The sequence below is a fragment of the Cottoperca gobio genome, chromosome 5, assembly GCF_900634415.1.
Source record: "Cottoperca gobio chromosome 5, fCotGob3.1, whole genome shotgun sequence".
Classification (NCBI taxonomy): domain Eukaryota; kingdom Metazoa; phylum Chordata; class Actinopteri; order Perciformes; family Bovichtidae; genus Cottoperca; species Cottoperca gobio.
The window spans coordinates 2,290,427-2,309,496 of NC_041359.1; the positions used below are offsets into that span (position 1 = coordinate 2,290,427).

The 19,070-nt window shown below is 39.4% G+C and overlaps 1 protein-coding gene across 1 annotated transcript in view; it reads left to right on the top strand.

Annotated features, from left to right (window-relative positions):
- plekha6 (pleckstrin homology domain containing, family A member 6) overlaps positions 1-19,070 on the top strand; it is a 112,265-nt gene that overhangs the window by 61,407 nt on the left and 31,788 nt on the right. The window contains 1 exon segment of the mRNA XM_029430690.1: positions 7,444-7,544. Within this exon segment, the coding sequence (XP_029286550.1) occupies positions 7,444-7,544 (101 nt within the window).

The window sequence follows — 19,070 nt, forward strand, 5'->3', positions numbered from 1 at the left end:
CAGAGACATTTCTCACATGCACATTAATGGGTCACTGAGCTAACTTGGGCTGCAGCTTGGCTCTGCTCTCGTGACAGCAGCTCTCTTCTCAGCAGAGTGCATCACTGTAGTAATGTTGCGTCTGAAAATAAAACACTTCAACAGAATTTTAATTAATAATCTTTTCTTTCAAAATTCCATTTCCTTAACCAAAGATAAGACAAGCACTAACAAAGCAACACAGAGAGAAAGTGATGCATTAACAGACAGCAAACATAGATGCTGGCTGTTGGACATTGTGTTGGATGTTTTTAAATGTCATGTATAGTGATTTGTCCAGATGTGTATGGTATCTTCAGAAAAAGAGACAGAGAAGATAATTCATGCCTTCACATCATTTAGATTGTAACTCTCGACTTCGGCACTTGGCATTTCTCCCGATTATAACCTGTCCAAAATGCAGCAGCCCGGTTTTTAATAGGCGCCAGGAGAAGACACCTTAATAACCCTATTTTAGCCTAAACAGATTCTACAAGTACTTATGACATATAAAACTGTTAATGGCTTTTCTCCAAAATACATTTCATGGCTGTCAGAACCTCTAAACTTCAGAGTTGTCTGCCTGCATGTGATAAAATCTATTTTAATCCCTTTAAAGCTATTAATATTTTTTTCTTTTTCATTGTTACCCTTACTGATTCCTTTGATTCACATTGAATTCAGTTAATGATTGAATAATGAAAACAAATTAAAACATTCACAGTGAATGTTTGTGCATAGAGTACGTTCAAAATGAACATGTGGTGTTTGCAGTACAAGTAGTAAAATGCATTATATACATTTTTGTTCTGAATTTTCACTCTTTTAAAATATCCCTTTTTTACATTTCTTAATGTTCTATATTTATTTTTAATATTAGGAATATAAATCACATATTGTAACCCATGAGAAGAATACATTGACCGATTAACTGTACTCGCATATTTTCCCCAAACAACTGATGACTAACTAACACAGTGTTTGAGTATATTTAATTATAATTCTGTTTTTACTATTATTTAGGTGACAAAATCTTAACTCTAAGACCATTCAGTCAGGTGAGCAGGAGACATAGGATCCTCTGGTGAAACAGGATCTGCACACAGACGGATCATTTCAATCAATAATTCATGGTATGCTTTGACATACTGAGCATTCTTAACCGTATTTATAGTATGTTACGTTTGGATGATAGATATCAAAATAATTTAAAAGATAGATCAACATGATTGCTGGGTACAATCAGAATCATTTAATACATTTCATGTAAAAATACGAGAACAAATACAAGCGGAATGTTTTAATATTGGAAATGTTCTCAATTCCATGGGAATAAAAGAGATCTGAACAGAACTTGAGATTTATTTTTTGTCTGACCTGCATGGCTTAACTATTGGGCAAGAGGCGTCGGACATGCTCCTTCTTAATGAATTCCATTACATCATGGGCAATGCTGAAGATCTCTTGTCCGGCTTGATTGCAGTGAAGATGCTGTCCTTGTTAGTTTTAATAGACAGTGTGCAAAAACTCCACTCTAACATCTTAGTGCTCAACGTCCACGTCCATGGCCTTTGCTAGACACCAAATGATCATCGTACACCACTGTTAATCATTATACTCAATGCTCATAAGGGTTATTTCTATAATGGTGCACCTAAGGACCTTTCACAGGCTCCTCTTCCATCTGCTCTATCAACATGGCAAAATGGACTTGTCTTCCTGGCCCTTGCATCAGCCAAATGATGCTCTGTTCCTCCAACCAAACCAAACATTGTTCAACGTTCACAATGCAATGGCTCACTGCAAAACCATGATAGCTGCCTGAGGAGGGCTCTACTTTCATGTAAGGTGAACTTGTGTATTGTCCTCGTTGATGGCACATGTTTGAGTGGTTGAATGACGATTGTGTCACACAGTATTTCTTTATTTTTTCATGAGCATGAACATCTGAGCACCATTTGAGATCTTTTTAAATAACTATTTTCCATGTTCAGGTCATTCCTACGCAGAACTAATCTGTCTGCTGTTCTTTATACTGTTCCCAAAATGGAATCTGGGGCACCCATGCAATGGTATTTTGGGAAAGTTCCATGTTGCTCTGTTGAAGCCCAGTGTGGGTGGTACCTCAGAAAGGAGGAAGAAGATGTTGTTATTCTTAAACTGCTTACTGGGACCATCTGACCAAAAGTTCAGCGGGGTAACTGATGGAAAGATTAATTCCATGTGTGTCCAGATTGCTGCGGCATCTTGCCTCTTGGAATCTGAAACTGTGCAAAATGCTGCCTTGTCACCCTCAGTGTAATATATTCCAGTATGCATATTCAACTGTTGCACATTTTGGCCAAAATGACAAGCTTGAATTTTTAAAGCATACCACTTCCAGGATTCAGAAAAGTCTACATTGACGATGACCGTGTCCTCACTGCAGGCTTCAATTGCATTTCTGTATGCTTTTTATTGATTGTGAACCAAGCACACATGTGTTGTGGTCTCACTTCTCAGTTTCTCCTCATGTAAATGGAGCAGCTCTGAAACACTCCTGCTGTGCATGCAAAGTTTTGTGTTGTGGATTCCATTTGCCATTTCTTCTTTAACTCAGTCCCACTGCTTCCATTCAACATGAATTCAACCCTGCGCTGGGGTCACAATCATGCACATGTTTAAGCACCGTAAGCAGGTGCTAAGACGGCAGCCCACACTTGCTGGAGAGTAACAAATAAATGTAAAGCTGTACTCTAATTGGGTCAACTTTACAAAACCAGATGACTATAGAACCTGAAGCATTACACATGAATTTTAATGAATGAGTGACATGTAGACATGTTTTCTTGTAAGATGCCTTGGCATAGAAGGACCTTAGAGCGCAAACAGAGGAGTAACTGATCTTCAGAGTTGGGTTCATATTGAGGAATTCCCTATGGAGGCTATTAATGGAGACAGCCAGGATCATTGGCTGGTGCTTGATCTTGTTCTTGGTTATGGTGTCGGTTTTAGCCATTATCTTGTTATCCATTATCATGTTAGCCATTATCTTGCGCGAAAAGTTCACAAAGAACTCCTGAACAGTCTGGCTGATACTACTCTGGAGAAATGTAGGCTTTTTTTAGTGTTCTTCTCACTCATGAACTCATGTGAAATGAAACTGGCGGATCCGGTGAAGGAGGCGATACTTCTTTAGAATATTGTCTCATAAAATCAGTGATAGACCAGGTGACTTGACAGTTGCTCGTCTCTGTGATAAAGGTTCTTTATCTTCAGGTCTCAGCAAAGGACATTCTTGATTTCAGGATTTCTCAGTTGGCGTCCTAATACCATCTTCTCAGCTTTTGTCTTTGGAGAGTCCATTTTATTTTGAATTTGAATAAGAATAAAGATTGTTTCTTAAGTCTGTAGAATACGATTTTATAAGCCAGGACATCTCTGCATCACCACAATACTTATTACCATTCAGAATGGTATTTTGACACATATTTCGCCTTTAACAAATATTGCACCTCCTGCAATTTGGATATTGCACTAGTCCATATTTTTTTGTAATTTGGATAAAATCCTATTAATTGTTCAGCCTTAGTCGTAGTTTGTTGAGTTGCCTTCTCTGGTATGCAGTAATGCCGATGTTGTCATTATTCTATAGCCATTACATTGTACAATCAACATTTACTTCATAACATCAAAAACATTATCTATTGCTACTTTAACTTCTTGATCTTTTCTTTCAAAGCTTTGATTTCCCCTTGAATGCTTTTTCTTAGTTCTAAGTCCCTTTGGTTACGCCTACTGAGTGGCAACTTGATTTTCGCATAATACAAAAATCATGTCTAAAATGGGAAAGAGCTGTTTGACTGTACAAATAGATTATACAAGAATTTGGAGTTACACATAAAACATGGTTTGGGTAGGGGTGTCACTGTATTGATTCTAAAATTAAAATCGGTCGAAAGAAGCTTCCAATTTCGATCATCGAACTCAAAAGCAGGACTGGCGATTCTACCAGTATTTATTTATACCAAAACAATATGATGGTTAGGCCTATATCACACTTGATACCATATAGCCTGTCAATGTAATACAGAACAATTTAAAAAGATGGAATCGAATATCAAATTGAATTGTAACCCAAAAGAAAGTCAAATTGAAGCGTTTGTAGAATCGTGACACCCCCTACTTAACAGCAACAACATTTAACAAAAAGTGGTATGCCTTCTAACTCACAGGGTTCACATACAAAACAATTGTTGTTTGCTAGTCAAATTTACACCAACTTTCATCAACTTCAAATCCATGTGCTGTGTATTTCCCTGCCTATGAAAACAATGTTGTATTGGAGTATCATAATGACCCGTGGGGATTTGTCTCTTCTTGTCCTACAGTAACTGTCCAATACTGACGGGGCTCTAGTCTCAGTGATCTGTTGTCACTTCTGCTTGTCCTCGACATCAGAGCTAATTTGCAACCTTGAATAACCTTGTGCAGGATTCCAGCAATAAAGCCAGGATAGTCCCAGAAGATGTACACAGACAACACAGTATGATGAGAGGAGAACAGCCAACAGTACACTCTCTTTTGGATTAACTGCTGTACTAGTTATGTTTCTTGGTTGCTGATGTAATATACAGTATTAACACACAATACATAATAAAGGTTAAGATTGTGATCATTTTACAAACCTTTAATTACAAACCATGCTTTTCTTTTCTCTCTTATTCTGAAGTTAATTCCTTCTGTGGTGGGCTTCTCTCTTTATTCTGAACACGTCTGTTTTGTTCCTGCCTCCGTCTCTGCCTGGCCCAGCTGTGTTTTGGAAAAGAAGGCTTAGAGAGAGGGAGTGATGGAGGGAAGAATTTGTGACAGTGCAATTTACCACTGCTATTGCTATGCCAGCAAGGACCAAGAGCCAAACAATGGGCACAAGGGGAGGATAAAAAGCACAGAAGTTTTGTTGTCTGGGTGGTTTTACAGGGCTGTCTCTGAGACCTCCCAGTCATTGTGCTTATATGTGTGTGTCAGTCAAAACAAACACACATATATATATATATATATATATATATATATATGTATATATATATATATATATATATATATATATATATATATATATATATATATATATAATTCTATTCTATATATAGAAGCTTTAGTATAAATGTGATATCTAAAATATCACCTTTACTAATGACAGTTTTGAGTTTATATATATTCTCACATTACAGTTCATTTAGGTGACACTTTTGTCCAAACCAACTTACAATAAGTGCAAACAATCAAGAAGATATAAACAGGACAGCAAGAATCTTGCAAGTACAATAGCTTCAAATAAGCCAAACCAAACCAATGTAAGTGCTACATACAGAAACAGAAAATATTTGTAAAATACTTTAAAAACGGGTGAGTTTTCAGTCTGTGATAGAAGGTTTGAAGACTGTCTGCTGACCTGGCATCAATGGGGAGGTCATTCCACCATTTTGGAGCCAGGATAGCAAACAGGCGGGTTTTGTTTGAGGGTAATCTGGGTCCCGCTCGCAGTGATGGAGTAGCAAGCCGATTGGTTGATGAAGAGTGAAGTGAATGCTCTGGGGTGTATGTTTCGACCATGGCCTGGATGTAGGAAGGGACTGATCCATTCACAGCAAGTTTTTTCGGACTTGATTAATTGTGTGGCTACAGCTGTGCAGGCCACTCTCCATCAGTCTCACTAGCATTAAGATCCCTCCAGAGTCAAAATGCATCACGCTCCCTAATAATTAGATTTATTAATTTATGACTAGTTTCTTTATATTAAGAGAGGTACAGAGAGGTACTCCGGAAATCACCCCCCTTGCAAACATCGACCCTCTTCTTCCTCTTTGGTGTGGTGTTAGAGACGTGGCCTGTGCCTTATTAAAAACGTCCTTTAAAGACAAGGGGGAATCCCTGCGAGGTCAGGGAAATCCGTATGTCGCTACTGTCGCTGGAAACAGGAGACAGAGCAGACTTCAGACAAATAGTCAACGTATGGATTATGCCTCCGGAGCCAGGTGAATCTCAGAATCATTGGTTGATTGGGTGGATTCATCTGGTTAGAGCCTCGCGATCACCTAAAATGCCCAGAAGAATAGGAAACATCCGAATTGGCTGGGGAAGTTGGGTGGCTTAGGTATAATCAAGCCATCCAAGAAGTTAGTGTCAGAATCGATAGACGATGTGGGAATGTTCAGTGGTTCCAAGGTCAGCATGGAGCAAGAGTCAAGAGCGGCTTGCTCGGCTCTCCGGCGTCCTCTGGATGCCTCTCCTTTTACGGGACAGCTTTGCTGCTCTGGCCACTGTACAGGCAGAAGTTCTCCCAAACACTGCGCTGCCATTCTGCGTTGGTGATCCTGGTACGGGCAAGTTGTTCGGGCTCTGCCAGATCACTACTATCCTATAATAAATACCTTTTATTATCTTGCATTTTGTTATCTATAATAATCTATATGTCACTTTGAGTACCTTCCTGTTTGTTGCATAGTGTGTTTTCTGTTCAAAGAGAATGCATGTTCATGGTTTCAGTCTATAAATACAGACATCAATAAATCATTCAAGTGTGAGTGGGAGACACAAACGGAAATGAGGTAGAAGTGTTTCTATTTACCTGCCGTCCCTTTATGCATGCATGTGTGTGTGTCATTGGTGTAGACGAGCGTCAGGTACAGTTGGCTCGGGGCCAAGATTCCTGCAACACTGAGTCACATGGGCTGATCATTATCTTGCGCAAACACACACACACACAGACACGCTCACACACACAGAGCAGGGATCAGGGTATTGTATGATTGCACAAGCCCTTCCCCCTCCGCGAGATCTCGTCCCTCTCTCTCTCTCCCTGCTCCCTTGCCCTCATTCTCTCTCTCTATCTCTCTCTCTCTCTCTCTCTCTCTCTCTCTCTCTCTCTCTCTCTCTCTCTCTCTGTCACACACCCACACATAAACACACTCAGCAGAGAGTGTCGGTGCAGAGCTATGTTCGGGAAATAAGAGGTAAGAGGTCACATAGAGAGGAGTGTATCCCTTTTCAAACTGCTGAAATTTTCATTCCTCCTTCCATTATTTAGTCAGAACCGGTGCTCCCCTTCTACAGTGCTACTATTTATTACTGCTGGATCCTCGTGTGTGTGTGTGTGAGCCATTACTGCTGCTTATCAGAGGGACCCTCGGACCATAATGGATATCTATTCTAGGAAGCTGTCACCGTGGGAGCAGAGAGAGTGCTGGGAGGAGAGCAGCTTGGATTCCACTCTCATGTTTGGACTCTGAACACCCCTCCTCTGTTTTGCTGTCTTTTATCCTGCAGGTTGAATGAACTAGCTTGGGCTGTAATTGTAATTTTCCTCACACAGTAGTTGTAGCCATGCTCCAGATCATCATTCTGCTTCTCTGGGATGTTTTCACGCTTTCATTTTTCTCTTCACAGATGAAAACGAGGACACGGTGTTAGGGAGTTTGCCGCTGCTTAGTTTCCGAATCAGAGGAGTGGAGCCTTCGGATAACATCACCCGCAAGTTTGCCTTTAAGGTCGGTAACATCCTAGTGGAGGGACAGAGGGTGCTGGGAGGTTTATGTGTAATTGCATTTCATGCATGGGATGCAATGGGTACCCGTTAACATAATGAGTGCATATGACTTTTATTGTGCAAGACTTAGTGTCTTAGTGCCAAAGAAATGGGTTCTATGTAGGAACATATCGATGTAAGAAATGTTGTAAAGCAGGGGTATTGTAAGGCTGCTGGCTGTAGGTTTGCTGAGCGATATCAATTCCTTACAGTCCCATATAACCTTTGAAAACTCATCCTTGTGCAATGTGACTGCCTTTTGCAAAAGAAGGATCTACTGATGTTTGAACTTGTTCCTTGGTTGCATCGCTATGGCTTTGTGAAGGGTGTTGGTTTGGTTTTGGTTGATTGATAGAAGCTGACGGGCTTCATGGCTCCGTCACATGATGTTATTTATGACTGTTAAAGAGCCTCTTGGGGACAGAAGTCCCTCAGTCTCATCAGATTGGAGGATTTATGTTTTTTTTTCACTTGGGGAAGCAACCTTGAACTAGGACTTCCACGAGTATGGCTTGTAATGTCTGATCAGATTCATAGTCCTGTTTCATATTTTCTCATCAGATATTGCTTTATTTTGAGGTTGTGTATATTATTTTGCTGACATTGATTTGTGTCATTATTTTGTTAATTTCTCATTAACTGTACACCGGACTGTCCCATTGCAATTATTTGGAAACCAAATAGTATTAAATATATTGAACATTCACTCCCATCATGGACATTCTTTGCTATTTTTGAACTCTCACAAAGTTGTTTTAGAAGAGGCTGACAAGCAGCTTCTTTAGTAAACAATTATCCAGGGTGATAGATAACGACTAAAATGTTTATCTTCACATGGCTCGAAAAGGCGTTCTACAGACAACTAATGTAGTAGCATCACATCTGCAATGTCCAACATGGACAGCAGTAACAGGACCACGTCCCAGTTTAAAGACATGTAGGTGAGACTTCTCTGCAAGGTGTATACACTATTGGTGGGAGGTAATGACAATCAAAGACCAACAATATATTAATTGCATAATTGCTGCTCATGAAAAACAGTTCAACAGGCTGTGTTTCCTCAGATCCTGATGAATCACATCAGCAGCACTGACAGTTGGGGATAAACAGAGCTCCAGTTGAAGCAGCAGCACACCACCTGACAGGGCTGTTTGTCAGAGCTGAATAAAGATGAGACGATGAGAATGTAATGTAGGTTAGCTGAGTCTGAATCTGCTGAGTAAAGCTTTATATAAGTTGGAAAGTTAGCCTTGTTTCCTCTTCAGCATTAGCATGAAACACACACACAGTGACAGCTCTCTCTCGCTCTCTCTCTCTCTCTCTCTCTGTATATCTCTCTCTCTTTTATCTGTTCCTCTTTCATGTGCCCCTCTCTTACTGCAGTCACTGTTTGTTATTATCATCTTTTTTCACTTTTTAGAACATTCAGTCCTTTCTGTTGATCTCTTTCTTTGCATGTCCAGTGCAAGCTCTGGTGCAAAGTCCAGTTCATGTACCTATACACAAACACACACACACACACACACACACACACACACACACACACACACACACACACACAGACACACACACACACACACACACACACACACACACACACACACACACACACACACACACACACACATATATGTTCTACACACACACCTGCAGTGGAGACAGACTAAGTAAATATACTCAGGGTGGTTTTGACAGCATGCCCAGGGTTAGGGTGCTGCTTGTTAGCTCATGTTCGGACTGGACTCAGTAATGTTTTCTGTCGTGTTGCAAACACAGCAGAGTTACAAGACTAGATTCATCAGGAAGAGTGAAGCTATAAATATATTAAAAAATAAAAATAGACCTAAAGACCTAAAATATCATAAAGGAAGGTAAACATAAAAGACTATGACAAAGCCTTTGAATCAAAGTTATTGATCGTAAGTGATTTTAAAGTCAACACTGATTCTGCCAGGCTGAGTGATAGATACAGCCTGCTCACACAAAGTGGCACAGTGAAAGTCATCTCCCGTCACCACAAAATAAGTGGATGTCATTATTAGGGCTACTGGGCTGGGAAGGTTTATTTTTGGACTTTTGACAGAGCCTGGCTCATCTTTTCCAGTTGTTTTGCTAAGCTAAGCTCTCCAGCTTCACAAAACATCATTTTAAATAGTGTTTATTTGGTGGCACTAATTACACTATAACAACATCAAATAACGTGTGTCTTTAGATATGTGTTCTTTATACAACATAGCTTTTTATGTAAAGAGATCATTCCAACTTGTTTTGGTCTTGTCACCATTCAATGAATCTATTGTGAATTACTGGTTAACATTGAGATGTTTATCATACAGCCTGGCTGTACACATCAAATGCAGTATCTGCCATCTCCTAAAAGTTGCAATATTTGTTTTCAGTTGATGTTGAACTTGGCCCTCTCTTGGGATCATGCTGGTGTGGGTGCAGTGCAACAGAGCTGTTTGTTCAGGTCTTGACTTTGTCAGTGAGGCTGACGGCACCATCAGTTTGCCAGGCTGTGGTAACGTGCGGATCTATAGACACAAATTTAAACAGTTAAGTTTACATTGTTTGGTAGTGGTATAGCCGCAGTGGTATGATGTTTTATTCTTTCTTCTGGCTTCTTCTTGCTGCTGGTGGAGTATGATGCTGCCACCAGGGCTCTCTCCCTGTTTGGATCTGGGCTAATTTAGCTCAGGTCCCTTTAAAGATTATATTTTTCTATTTGAAAAATGTATGGATGTGTTTAATAGAGCAATGCATAGATTGAAATACTGTATTTTACCACAATTAATTTGGAACTATTTTTAATTTAATTAAAAACTAATTAAATTTAAAAGATACCAGGGGAAATGTGGATAACAATAAAACATGGGAAGTAATCACTACGATCCCTAAAATGACTAAAGATGACTTTGAACACCTTGTCTGTGATGTTCCCTCCTAAAGCTGGAGGAGCCCAAAGTCCACAGCTTGTTTTTGTAGAAGGCAGCAGGTCACAGAATGTTCTAACGTGGAACCTTCTACAGCTCTGCGTCCACTGAACAAAAGCAAAAGTATTTCAAATCAATTTGAATCAAATATAACTTTCTAATTCCCAATATCCTCATATGATGATGACATTTCATAGCATGAACATGTAAGAATATAGTATTAAAGTGAAACCACCTAAACCCATGATGGCACTACACGGGCATCATATTTTGTTTCTTGTAATGTAACTTGTAATGTCAGCCGACAATGCAGGTGACAGGCAGCTCCAGCTAACGATCAAGTCAATCTGGTGCAACAATGTGATACTTTGTCTGTTTGGCACAAAGTAATACAGTAATACATCAAACTCTGCAGCCTTCTATACACTAAAAGGCTTAAAAGGAAAAACGAACAACCTCAAGCATTGTTTTGTTTCTTTTTTTGAAAAAGTGGCAGATAATTTCTCTGCTTTTGTCACACATGTTGCATCAGCATGTTAAAGCAAACAAATTCAGTCATGTATGTATCGTCATTATCGGCATCTTCGTCACCAGAAAATGCTTAAATTAGGCTGCAACTAGACCAACAGTTACAGTTGACAAAATCACAGATTTATAACGCATTGTATTGTGGGATATTTATTTGTGTCCAGTGTTTGCATTCTGTAATATTTCACCGGAATGACTATGCACATACAATTCACGTACTATTGGTTTCATACTAATGTTTTGCACGTAAATAAAATCTCACTCACAGTTTTAGCGTATAAATAGCACGTTAGGGTGGATGTATATGATTGGCCAATGCAATGCGTTGTCGGATGTTGCGTTGCATTGTGGCAAAAGTTGAGTATGCCATCACTATGCCCCTTAATACGATCTACTGCAGCGGTAGCAAACTGTTCGATCTGTGTGGCTTAACTCTCCACTATGTGTCAACACGTCAGCTGTTTGTGCTGCAGTAGGGAGCCGCTTTGCAGATGTTAGTTAGGACAAGGCTACCATCAGAGACAGGCAGAGTCAGCTTAACAGGGAGTGGAGGTAACACATGAATGAACCATGAGGGTTGTTTTGGTGAGAGTTCATACCGTTGGTATATACAATACAGATAGTGCAGGTTTATGACAGAGCGTGTCTTTTCTAAAGATGTTCTTATTGGAGGAGGTGTTTCAAGGCGTCTTAGAGGTGGGGCTCAGACTCTCTGTGGTCCTGCCCCAGCGTGCCTCTGACAAAGCAGTCCGGTGATTCAAGTCTAACTACTTCTGTTGACGACAAGTGTCAGTTCAAAATGACCCACGAATGACACATAGACAAAGCAGGCCACAGCCTGTGATCCCGCTGGTATCTGTCTAGCTGGACAGTAAGTCCTGCGGGTTTATCAGATCGCTTCTTTGGAAATACATTTCTGTCCAAACTGAAAACAAATTAAAGGGGGGTGTAACTTAATTTAATATTTAATTAACAGCTTCTTGTTGTTACAGCTTGGATAACATACAACATATTGGGGCAACATACAGCCAAATAGAAAACAAGTGATATTTGATTCAAGCTTCATTTTTTTCAGTCAACATATGATTTTTTTTAGTTTTCTAATCCCAATGCACCGTTAGAATATTTGCCTTCTAATTGGAAGTTTCCAGACACAGACATGTATGTACTTAATGGATAATTGTAGTGTATTACTTATGTTATGTTATGTTATTTTCCCTGTCTTGGCTATCTTTCATATCAGTGCACGGAATCAGAACCAGCTTATTGGCCAGGTATAAGTACACATATGAGGAATATGACTTCTGATATTGGTGTACATTACACAGTGAAGGAGCTCAATATATATATATATATATGTATTTATACACAATGCAACATGCATTTCTATAAGTCAGGCTGTTTCTGTAAATTGTAAACAATAATGCTAACAATATTAATATTATAATATAAGAAGTCGGATGATATGACAGGTCAAAAAGGTGCACGGTAAAATGATTACCCAAACTCTTTAACGCAGACCCACTGCATAGTTTGTCAGTGCTGACATTTATAAACTACAGGGGTTTAAATAATCTGGTTAAACTCTTGGCACGTTTGCATCCCGTCAAGTTGTAAGACACCAAAATGATCCTTCTAGCCAGACACTGAGCCTCCTCCGTTTCCCCACAGACTGTTGCTCTCGAGTATTAGAATTCAAGAGACAATTAAATCATCCTTCATATCGAATTAATTGAAACACATAGCAGCTTGAGCACACGGCAAAAAGCTTTAAAAGGAAACATAAATTAATGAATATAAATGAAAGACAAAGGTATTAAATGCACAAGTTATATAATATAATATATATATTATAATATAGTCTGCATCGTATCTTCGATGCAAAGTCATGTAAGACAGGTAAATAGATAATTACAGCTTGTTAAGGCTGTCTATTGAATGTCAGCCACTTAATATGTTTGTGTGTGTGAAGCTAGAGTTGGGAGGACACAGTGCATCTATTGTGACGGTTGCATTGATGGAGGAGGTGCAGGTTTGGCCTTCAGCAGACCAAAGGCTACACATTCATCGACCACTTCATTTAAAGATCCTTCTCTCAGATGTGACAGCAAGTGTGCATAAATGTGTTTGTTACCCGGATTCAATGTATATGGATATTTTTTAAATATGGCAACTAATTCAAAGTCACGTAACATAAAAATAAGTTGATTAAATCAATAAAAAAATGTAGCTTGATATGTGTCTTAATTTTGTCTATGTGACAGATATGCAGGAAAAACCTCATTCATACTGAATGTATTACTCACACTTTATTACAGTTTACCCTTATGGAGAAATGGATGTGTGTACCAGATCCCATCACGATCTATTCACACAGAATTGCATGTTAGCACGAGAGGTAAAGTCAGCAGATCCCAAACGTTAATAGTGTTTTCGCTCGGGAATAAATGATGTGTGTAAACAATTTGGTGCCAACCCATCGAGTGGATGTTGAAACTTTGACCTGCTGGTGGCGCAACACGAAAACTTAAGGGATCTCCAGTGTCAGTAGGATCATCCTCTGGGAACCATGGAAATTCCAATCTATCCAGTAGTTGTTGAGACATTTCAGTTTATGCCAAGTAGTGGACCATCCGACTGATTTCATAGATCCAGGTCGCCGACATGGATAAGATGCAAAGAACCCCGATTATTTTCGTCACAGAAAGCTGCAGTCAGATCTGAAGTTGACCTATGCTGCATTTCCACTGCATGTTACGGCCTAATATATGGTCTTTTTGGTTTTCCACTAGGGATAGTACCTGGTGCTTTTATTAGTACCACCTCAGCCGAAGTTTCAAGCGAGCTGAGCGGACACTAAATGTTGTTGTAAAAACCTGCAGAGCACTGATTGGTCAGAGAGAATCGTCACAAGCCCGTATAAGGATATTCTTCACAAACTAGCTATATTTAAGTAGCAAACTACCGTCAATAGTAATTGTATTTTTATTTCATTCAACACAGATTTTATTTTAAATGGCAAAGGACAAATCTACGTGCAGACATTCCTCTGTTTGGTTGCTGATGAAAGGAAGTGTCCCGTTTACCTGGCAGTTTCAAGCCGTGTCGCTAGAGCAAACAGCTGATCATCCTGCCCACACTGAGAGGGTACTACCTCCAGTAAAATCACCCGCGTTGAGTTGAGCGATACCGTACAGTGGAAACGTGGCTTTAGACTTAGACAACTTTAATGTCCTAAAAGTGGCTATTTGTGGTACAGCACAGTAAATAATAATGATAATATAGACACAATCAAAACACAGAACAGAGACCACAACAAAAGTCCATCATCATGAAATATCAATAAATAAGACATATTTTGCACGTCTGTTATATATTTAGTTTACAATGCATAAAAAGTTTAAAGTATTTAGATCTTTTAACTTTCACCCAGTCAGACTGGGTCTGACAAGAATCTAGACATCCTTTTAATCTTGTTTTATGAAGCAGACAATCCTGTTCTTTTGTCAAATTGTAAACAGTCCCCGGCAGTGAAGTGAATTATTCACCTACAGCAGAGATCTGTCCTCTTTATGAGCGTTGCTTTCAATCAGCAGCTCAGTCAGAGAGCTGTCCAAACCTGTTGTACCTGCAACTTTACGACCTGACTGTGGAGGTGTGGCTGTAGTCAGGACAGGAATTTCTCTCCAACCGATAGTCTTGTTATGTCACAGTCTTCAAATATAGCCAAAACACTGGTCTGTAGTTGTAACCAAAGCTTGTCACCAATCTGTAAATCTTACTTTGTGCCCTGTGGGTGTTTTAGAAGAGAAATGCCACAGTGTGAGAATAGTGCCTACGGAGCGTGTGTGTAGAAGCAAGAACTTTAAACATTATTTTAAAACTCGTAAAAGCCTTAAATGCGTTGTTTTCACCACCCCCTCATAGGGTCAATTATTAAACATTAGCTTTAGGTGTGGGTGTGTGTGACTCAACAGCCAGAGTCATAGGGTTACACCTCTCTGTGTATATGTGAGTTGTGTGTGCTGTGGCGCTAAGCCTCACCCTTCCTGACAGCAAACAGTTCAACAAAACTATCAGGTAGCTGTAAAAAGTTGAGCGCTCATTCCTTTGGGGCTTTTGTGCTGCTCTCTCTCCGTTCTGGTGTTCATGTCACTGACTGAGGCGACATTCATCGGTGTCCACTGCTCGCTGATCATGTCCCAAACACTGCACTGGGAAATACTCCAGGTGCAAAGAGAGTTTAGCATTACATTGAACCAGGTAGAAAAACTAGTTGTCCTAGGAGGCTGTGATATTTAGTACCTCCACTAATAGAGTCTTTGTAGAAGTGAAACTAGAAGTCTCTCCTAAGTATGATGCTAGAGTTACAGTCATGAGGTTGTCCACTTTTCCTGTTGTGTGAGAAGCAGGACACAGCAAAGACAGATCACCAGCCTATCACAGAAGTTACACACATAGACACTTGGAGAACATTCACTCAGCTCTAGTGGGTTGAGAAAGCAGAATCTGCTTGATGCGAGTAAACCACTGAACCACCATGTGGTCATAAATATCTTCAAGGATTGAGTGTGCTTAGCCAATTTCCTGGTTGTCTGCTCATTTGATTCTGAAATGCCTTTTGTTTGACGTTAATGGAAGTGTCATGACTAACTGGATTAAAGTTTGATATGTCTTGTACATTTGAAAAACTTGGAAAAGAATCATGCTCTGGAAGCCACAAGTAGCCATTTGTCCAGTATCATTGACTTTACTCTGGAGCAAAGACGTGTGATGACCATTACACCATCCTTTGTCCCAGGCAGTACAGGGGCAAGAACACGATGGGGTCTTCTCATTGTGGGTCATTATTGATATTCTGACCACAGCAAGTCAGTATGGATTCTTTTTTTAATTGATTTCTTCAGATGACTAGGGAGAAAAGACATTCCCCACATGTTTAATCAGGTTCAACATACAGACATAATCTACAAAGCGTATCGTAAAAATGACAACCAAAACAGTGACACATGCAAAAAGTGGATATGTTACTGTTACATTGATTAAAATTATGTTTTAATTTCTCCAGGTTTGAATTGTTGGAAATATTTGGGATAATGCAAGAAAAATATAAAAATATAACATCAAGATGGTTTTTGAAATGTATGTGTGGAAAAGTTACATATTATACCTTTTAAAAAACAGTTATATTGACTTTAAGATGGTACCACTCTAAGTGTACATTATTTTAAAGTAAGTACCTAAGTTACTGTAAATATGACTTGCCTCATATCTGTTGTGCAGGTGAGCTTTGCTTCTATCTCTGTCTCGGGTTATCACCGAGTTGTTAGTGAAAGGTTCTCACAGCTCTGTTAGTTTTCTTTTGCCGGGCTGGTATGTCTGTGAGAGGGAGAGACAGCCTACTTGCTTTGCATCTATGCTATGTTATAGGCTGCTTTATTATTGTATTATCAGCAACTGCTTTACATATACAGGATTCATGGGACAAAGACATATCTCACACAGATTCTTGATTTGCTGCCATATTTAAATTCATACATGTTTTTACATGTTTGTCCTGAGGTACAGTTAGTGATGTACTGTATCCACTTGTGTCTTTTGTGAATAACAAGGTGGATCGTTCTCTTTAATTTAGCAAAAGATTTCACTAGATCTTTCGATGTTTGCCTCCTAAAGGTGGGACTTGTCGATGGAAATGTGTCTCAACGACTGCTGGACAGGGTACACCTATATATAGTATGGAGAGTATGGTTCATGACATGTTTAGTGGGGTTTCTGGGACATGGGAATATTTTCCTTAAAAGCTCCAAATCTTTTAGGTTTGGAGTTTGAGGCTGGCTCCAGCGGGCGCCATTTTGGAAAATAAGTAGATCGTCTGTGGAGCTGAGCCAAGCTCATGGCATTAATTATGCATAGCTTTAAGCCTTATTATAAATTAAACAGTCTCTAACCATAGAGACCAAAAACGTTGTTTGTACCAGGCTGTAAAGATGTTTATTTCTTCTTTAAAGTTGACCATGTAAACATGGGGTCTATGGGGACTGACTCGTTTTTGGAGCCTGCCTCAAGTGGCCATATGAGGAATTGCAGATTTTGCCACTTCGTCTGAACACAACATCCGCTAAAATGGTATTATAACTTCCGTAATGTAATGTCTTTCCTGTACAAACTATTAGGACTGGACATCAGACAGTGCAACCTGCAGAGGTCTGCTGGAGAACGTTTTTACCATTCACTTCACATTGAATAGTTTGACATTTGAAGGCATCATGATCACATGCAGCACACAGCCGAGCAGACGGAGGAATATACAACACATTCATTTAAAAGTGTGTTCTCAACTCACTTTTAGTAGCAGTTTAACATTTTAAGTATAATCAATACCTACTTTTTACCGTCCTTCATTTTCCCTTTACTTTTATCTAATCTAATTCTTCCTTCTGTCCTCTTCGTCTTCATCTTCTCTCTTCCTCCTTCCTTTTCATTCTTCCTTTTCTCACTGTATTTATTCATCTGCTCTTTCCTATTGTTTTTCCTTCCTTCTATCTGTTCTTCCTTCAATTCCTCCTGTTGTTCATCTTTACGTTCGTTTCTACCTTCCCTCCCTTGCTCTGTTCCTCTTTTTTTGTTTTTCTTCTATCGATATATGTCCTATCATATCATCAACTCTTTCTATCACTTTCTTTTTTGTTGTCTGTTGTTTTTATAAAGGAAGGAAAGAATGACGGAAGGAAAATACTTTCCTTACTTCTTTCCTTCCTTCCTTCTTTCTGCGTCCTTCCTTTTTGTTCCAAAGGATATCAAATAATAGTAAATAATCCGAGTAATTTTAGAAGAGAAGTTTGGAAGATAATGTTGATATATGTCACGTTTCCTCTCTCATTCGTCCATTCTTCTCCCTTTTACTACCTGAATGAATGAACAAAGGAAGGACAATGAAAGAGAGGGTCACACACACACACACACACACACACACACACACACACACACACACACACACACACACACACACACACTCACACACACACACTCACACACACACACACACACATACACACACACACACACACACACGCACACACCCATAGCCCCACCTCTGTTGCTAGGTTACTGTTGCCTCGTACTATACAGCCATTTCAGCCAATTGCATCACCTTGTGTCACTGCTGGAGGCGGAGCCTCAGAGTGCTCCACCGTGGAAGGAAGAGACTAGTGTTTATCAGTGACATCATTTCCTCCTGCTGTCTTATGGCTGTCCTCCTCCTCCTTTACACACACACACACACACACACACACACACACACACACACACACACACACATGCACACACACACACACACACACACACACACACACACACACACACACACGCACACGCACACACACGCACCCAGTTGCCTTCAGTCATTACTGTTGGAAACAGAAGCCAAGGTCAAATATAAAAGCCACCACTGAGAGAGTCCTTCACTTTACCACTGACGCACAGACACACATACACCAAAATATATCATTCTTTAATTTTATTAAACAATCATCACTATCTTGTTTTAATAGAAATAAGGGTTTATCGTTGAATATCGGATTAAAATGACATGTTTAAATATATTTTATACATATTTGCACGCAATGTATTTGGAAGAGAAAACATATTAATGATGGACGTGTGGAAATCAGGTCATAAGGACACTTAGAAAAAAACTGTAAGAGCAGAAATACATAAAAATGAGGTTGTTACAAGGGTGTAGTTTCCACTACTTGAAACCTAATTTCTAGGATATCTGATATCAAAAAAATTGTATTTCGACAGTGTAACAGACACCTTGCCTGTATAACAATTGTATAACAAATGAGTAACACATGTGGTCATGATTGATGCCATTCTCAACATTGAGTATTTAGATATTTGATATTATGCAGAGAAGGTCATTGTATGTATATTTGCTTCAGAACTGTATGTTCACATATGGAGACTTTCTTCTGTTCCTCCACTACATGTATCTGACCTGGAGTTGGAGAATTAGATTTTGT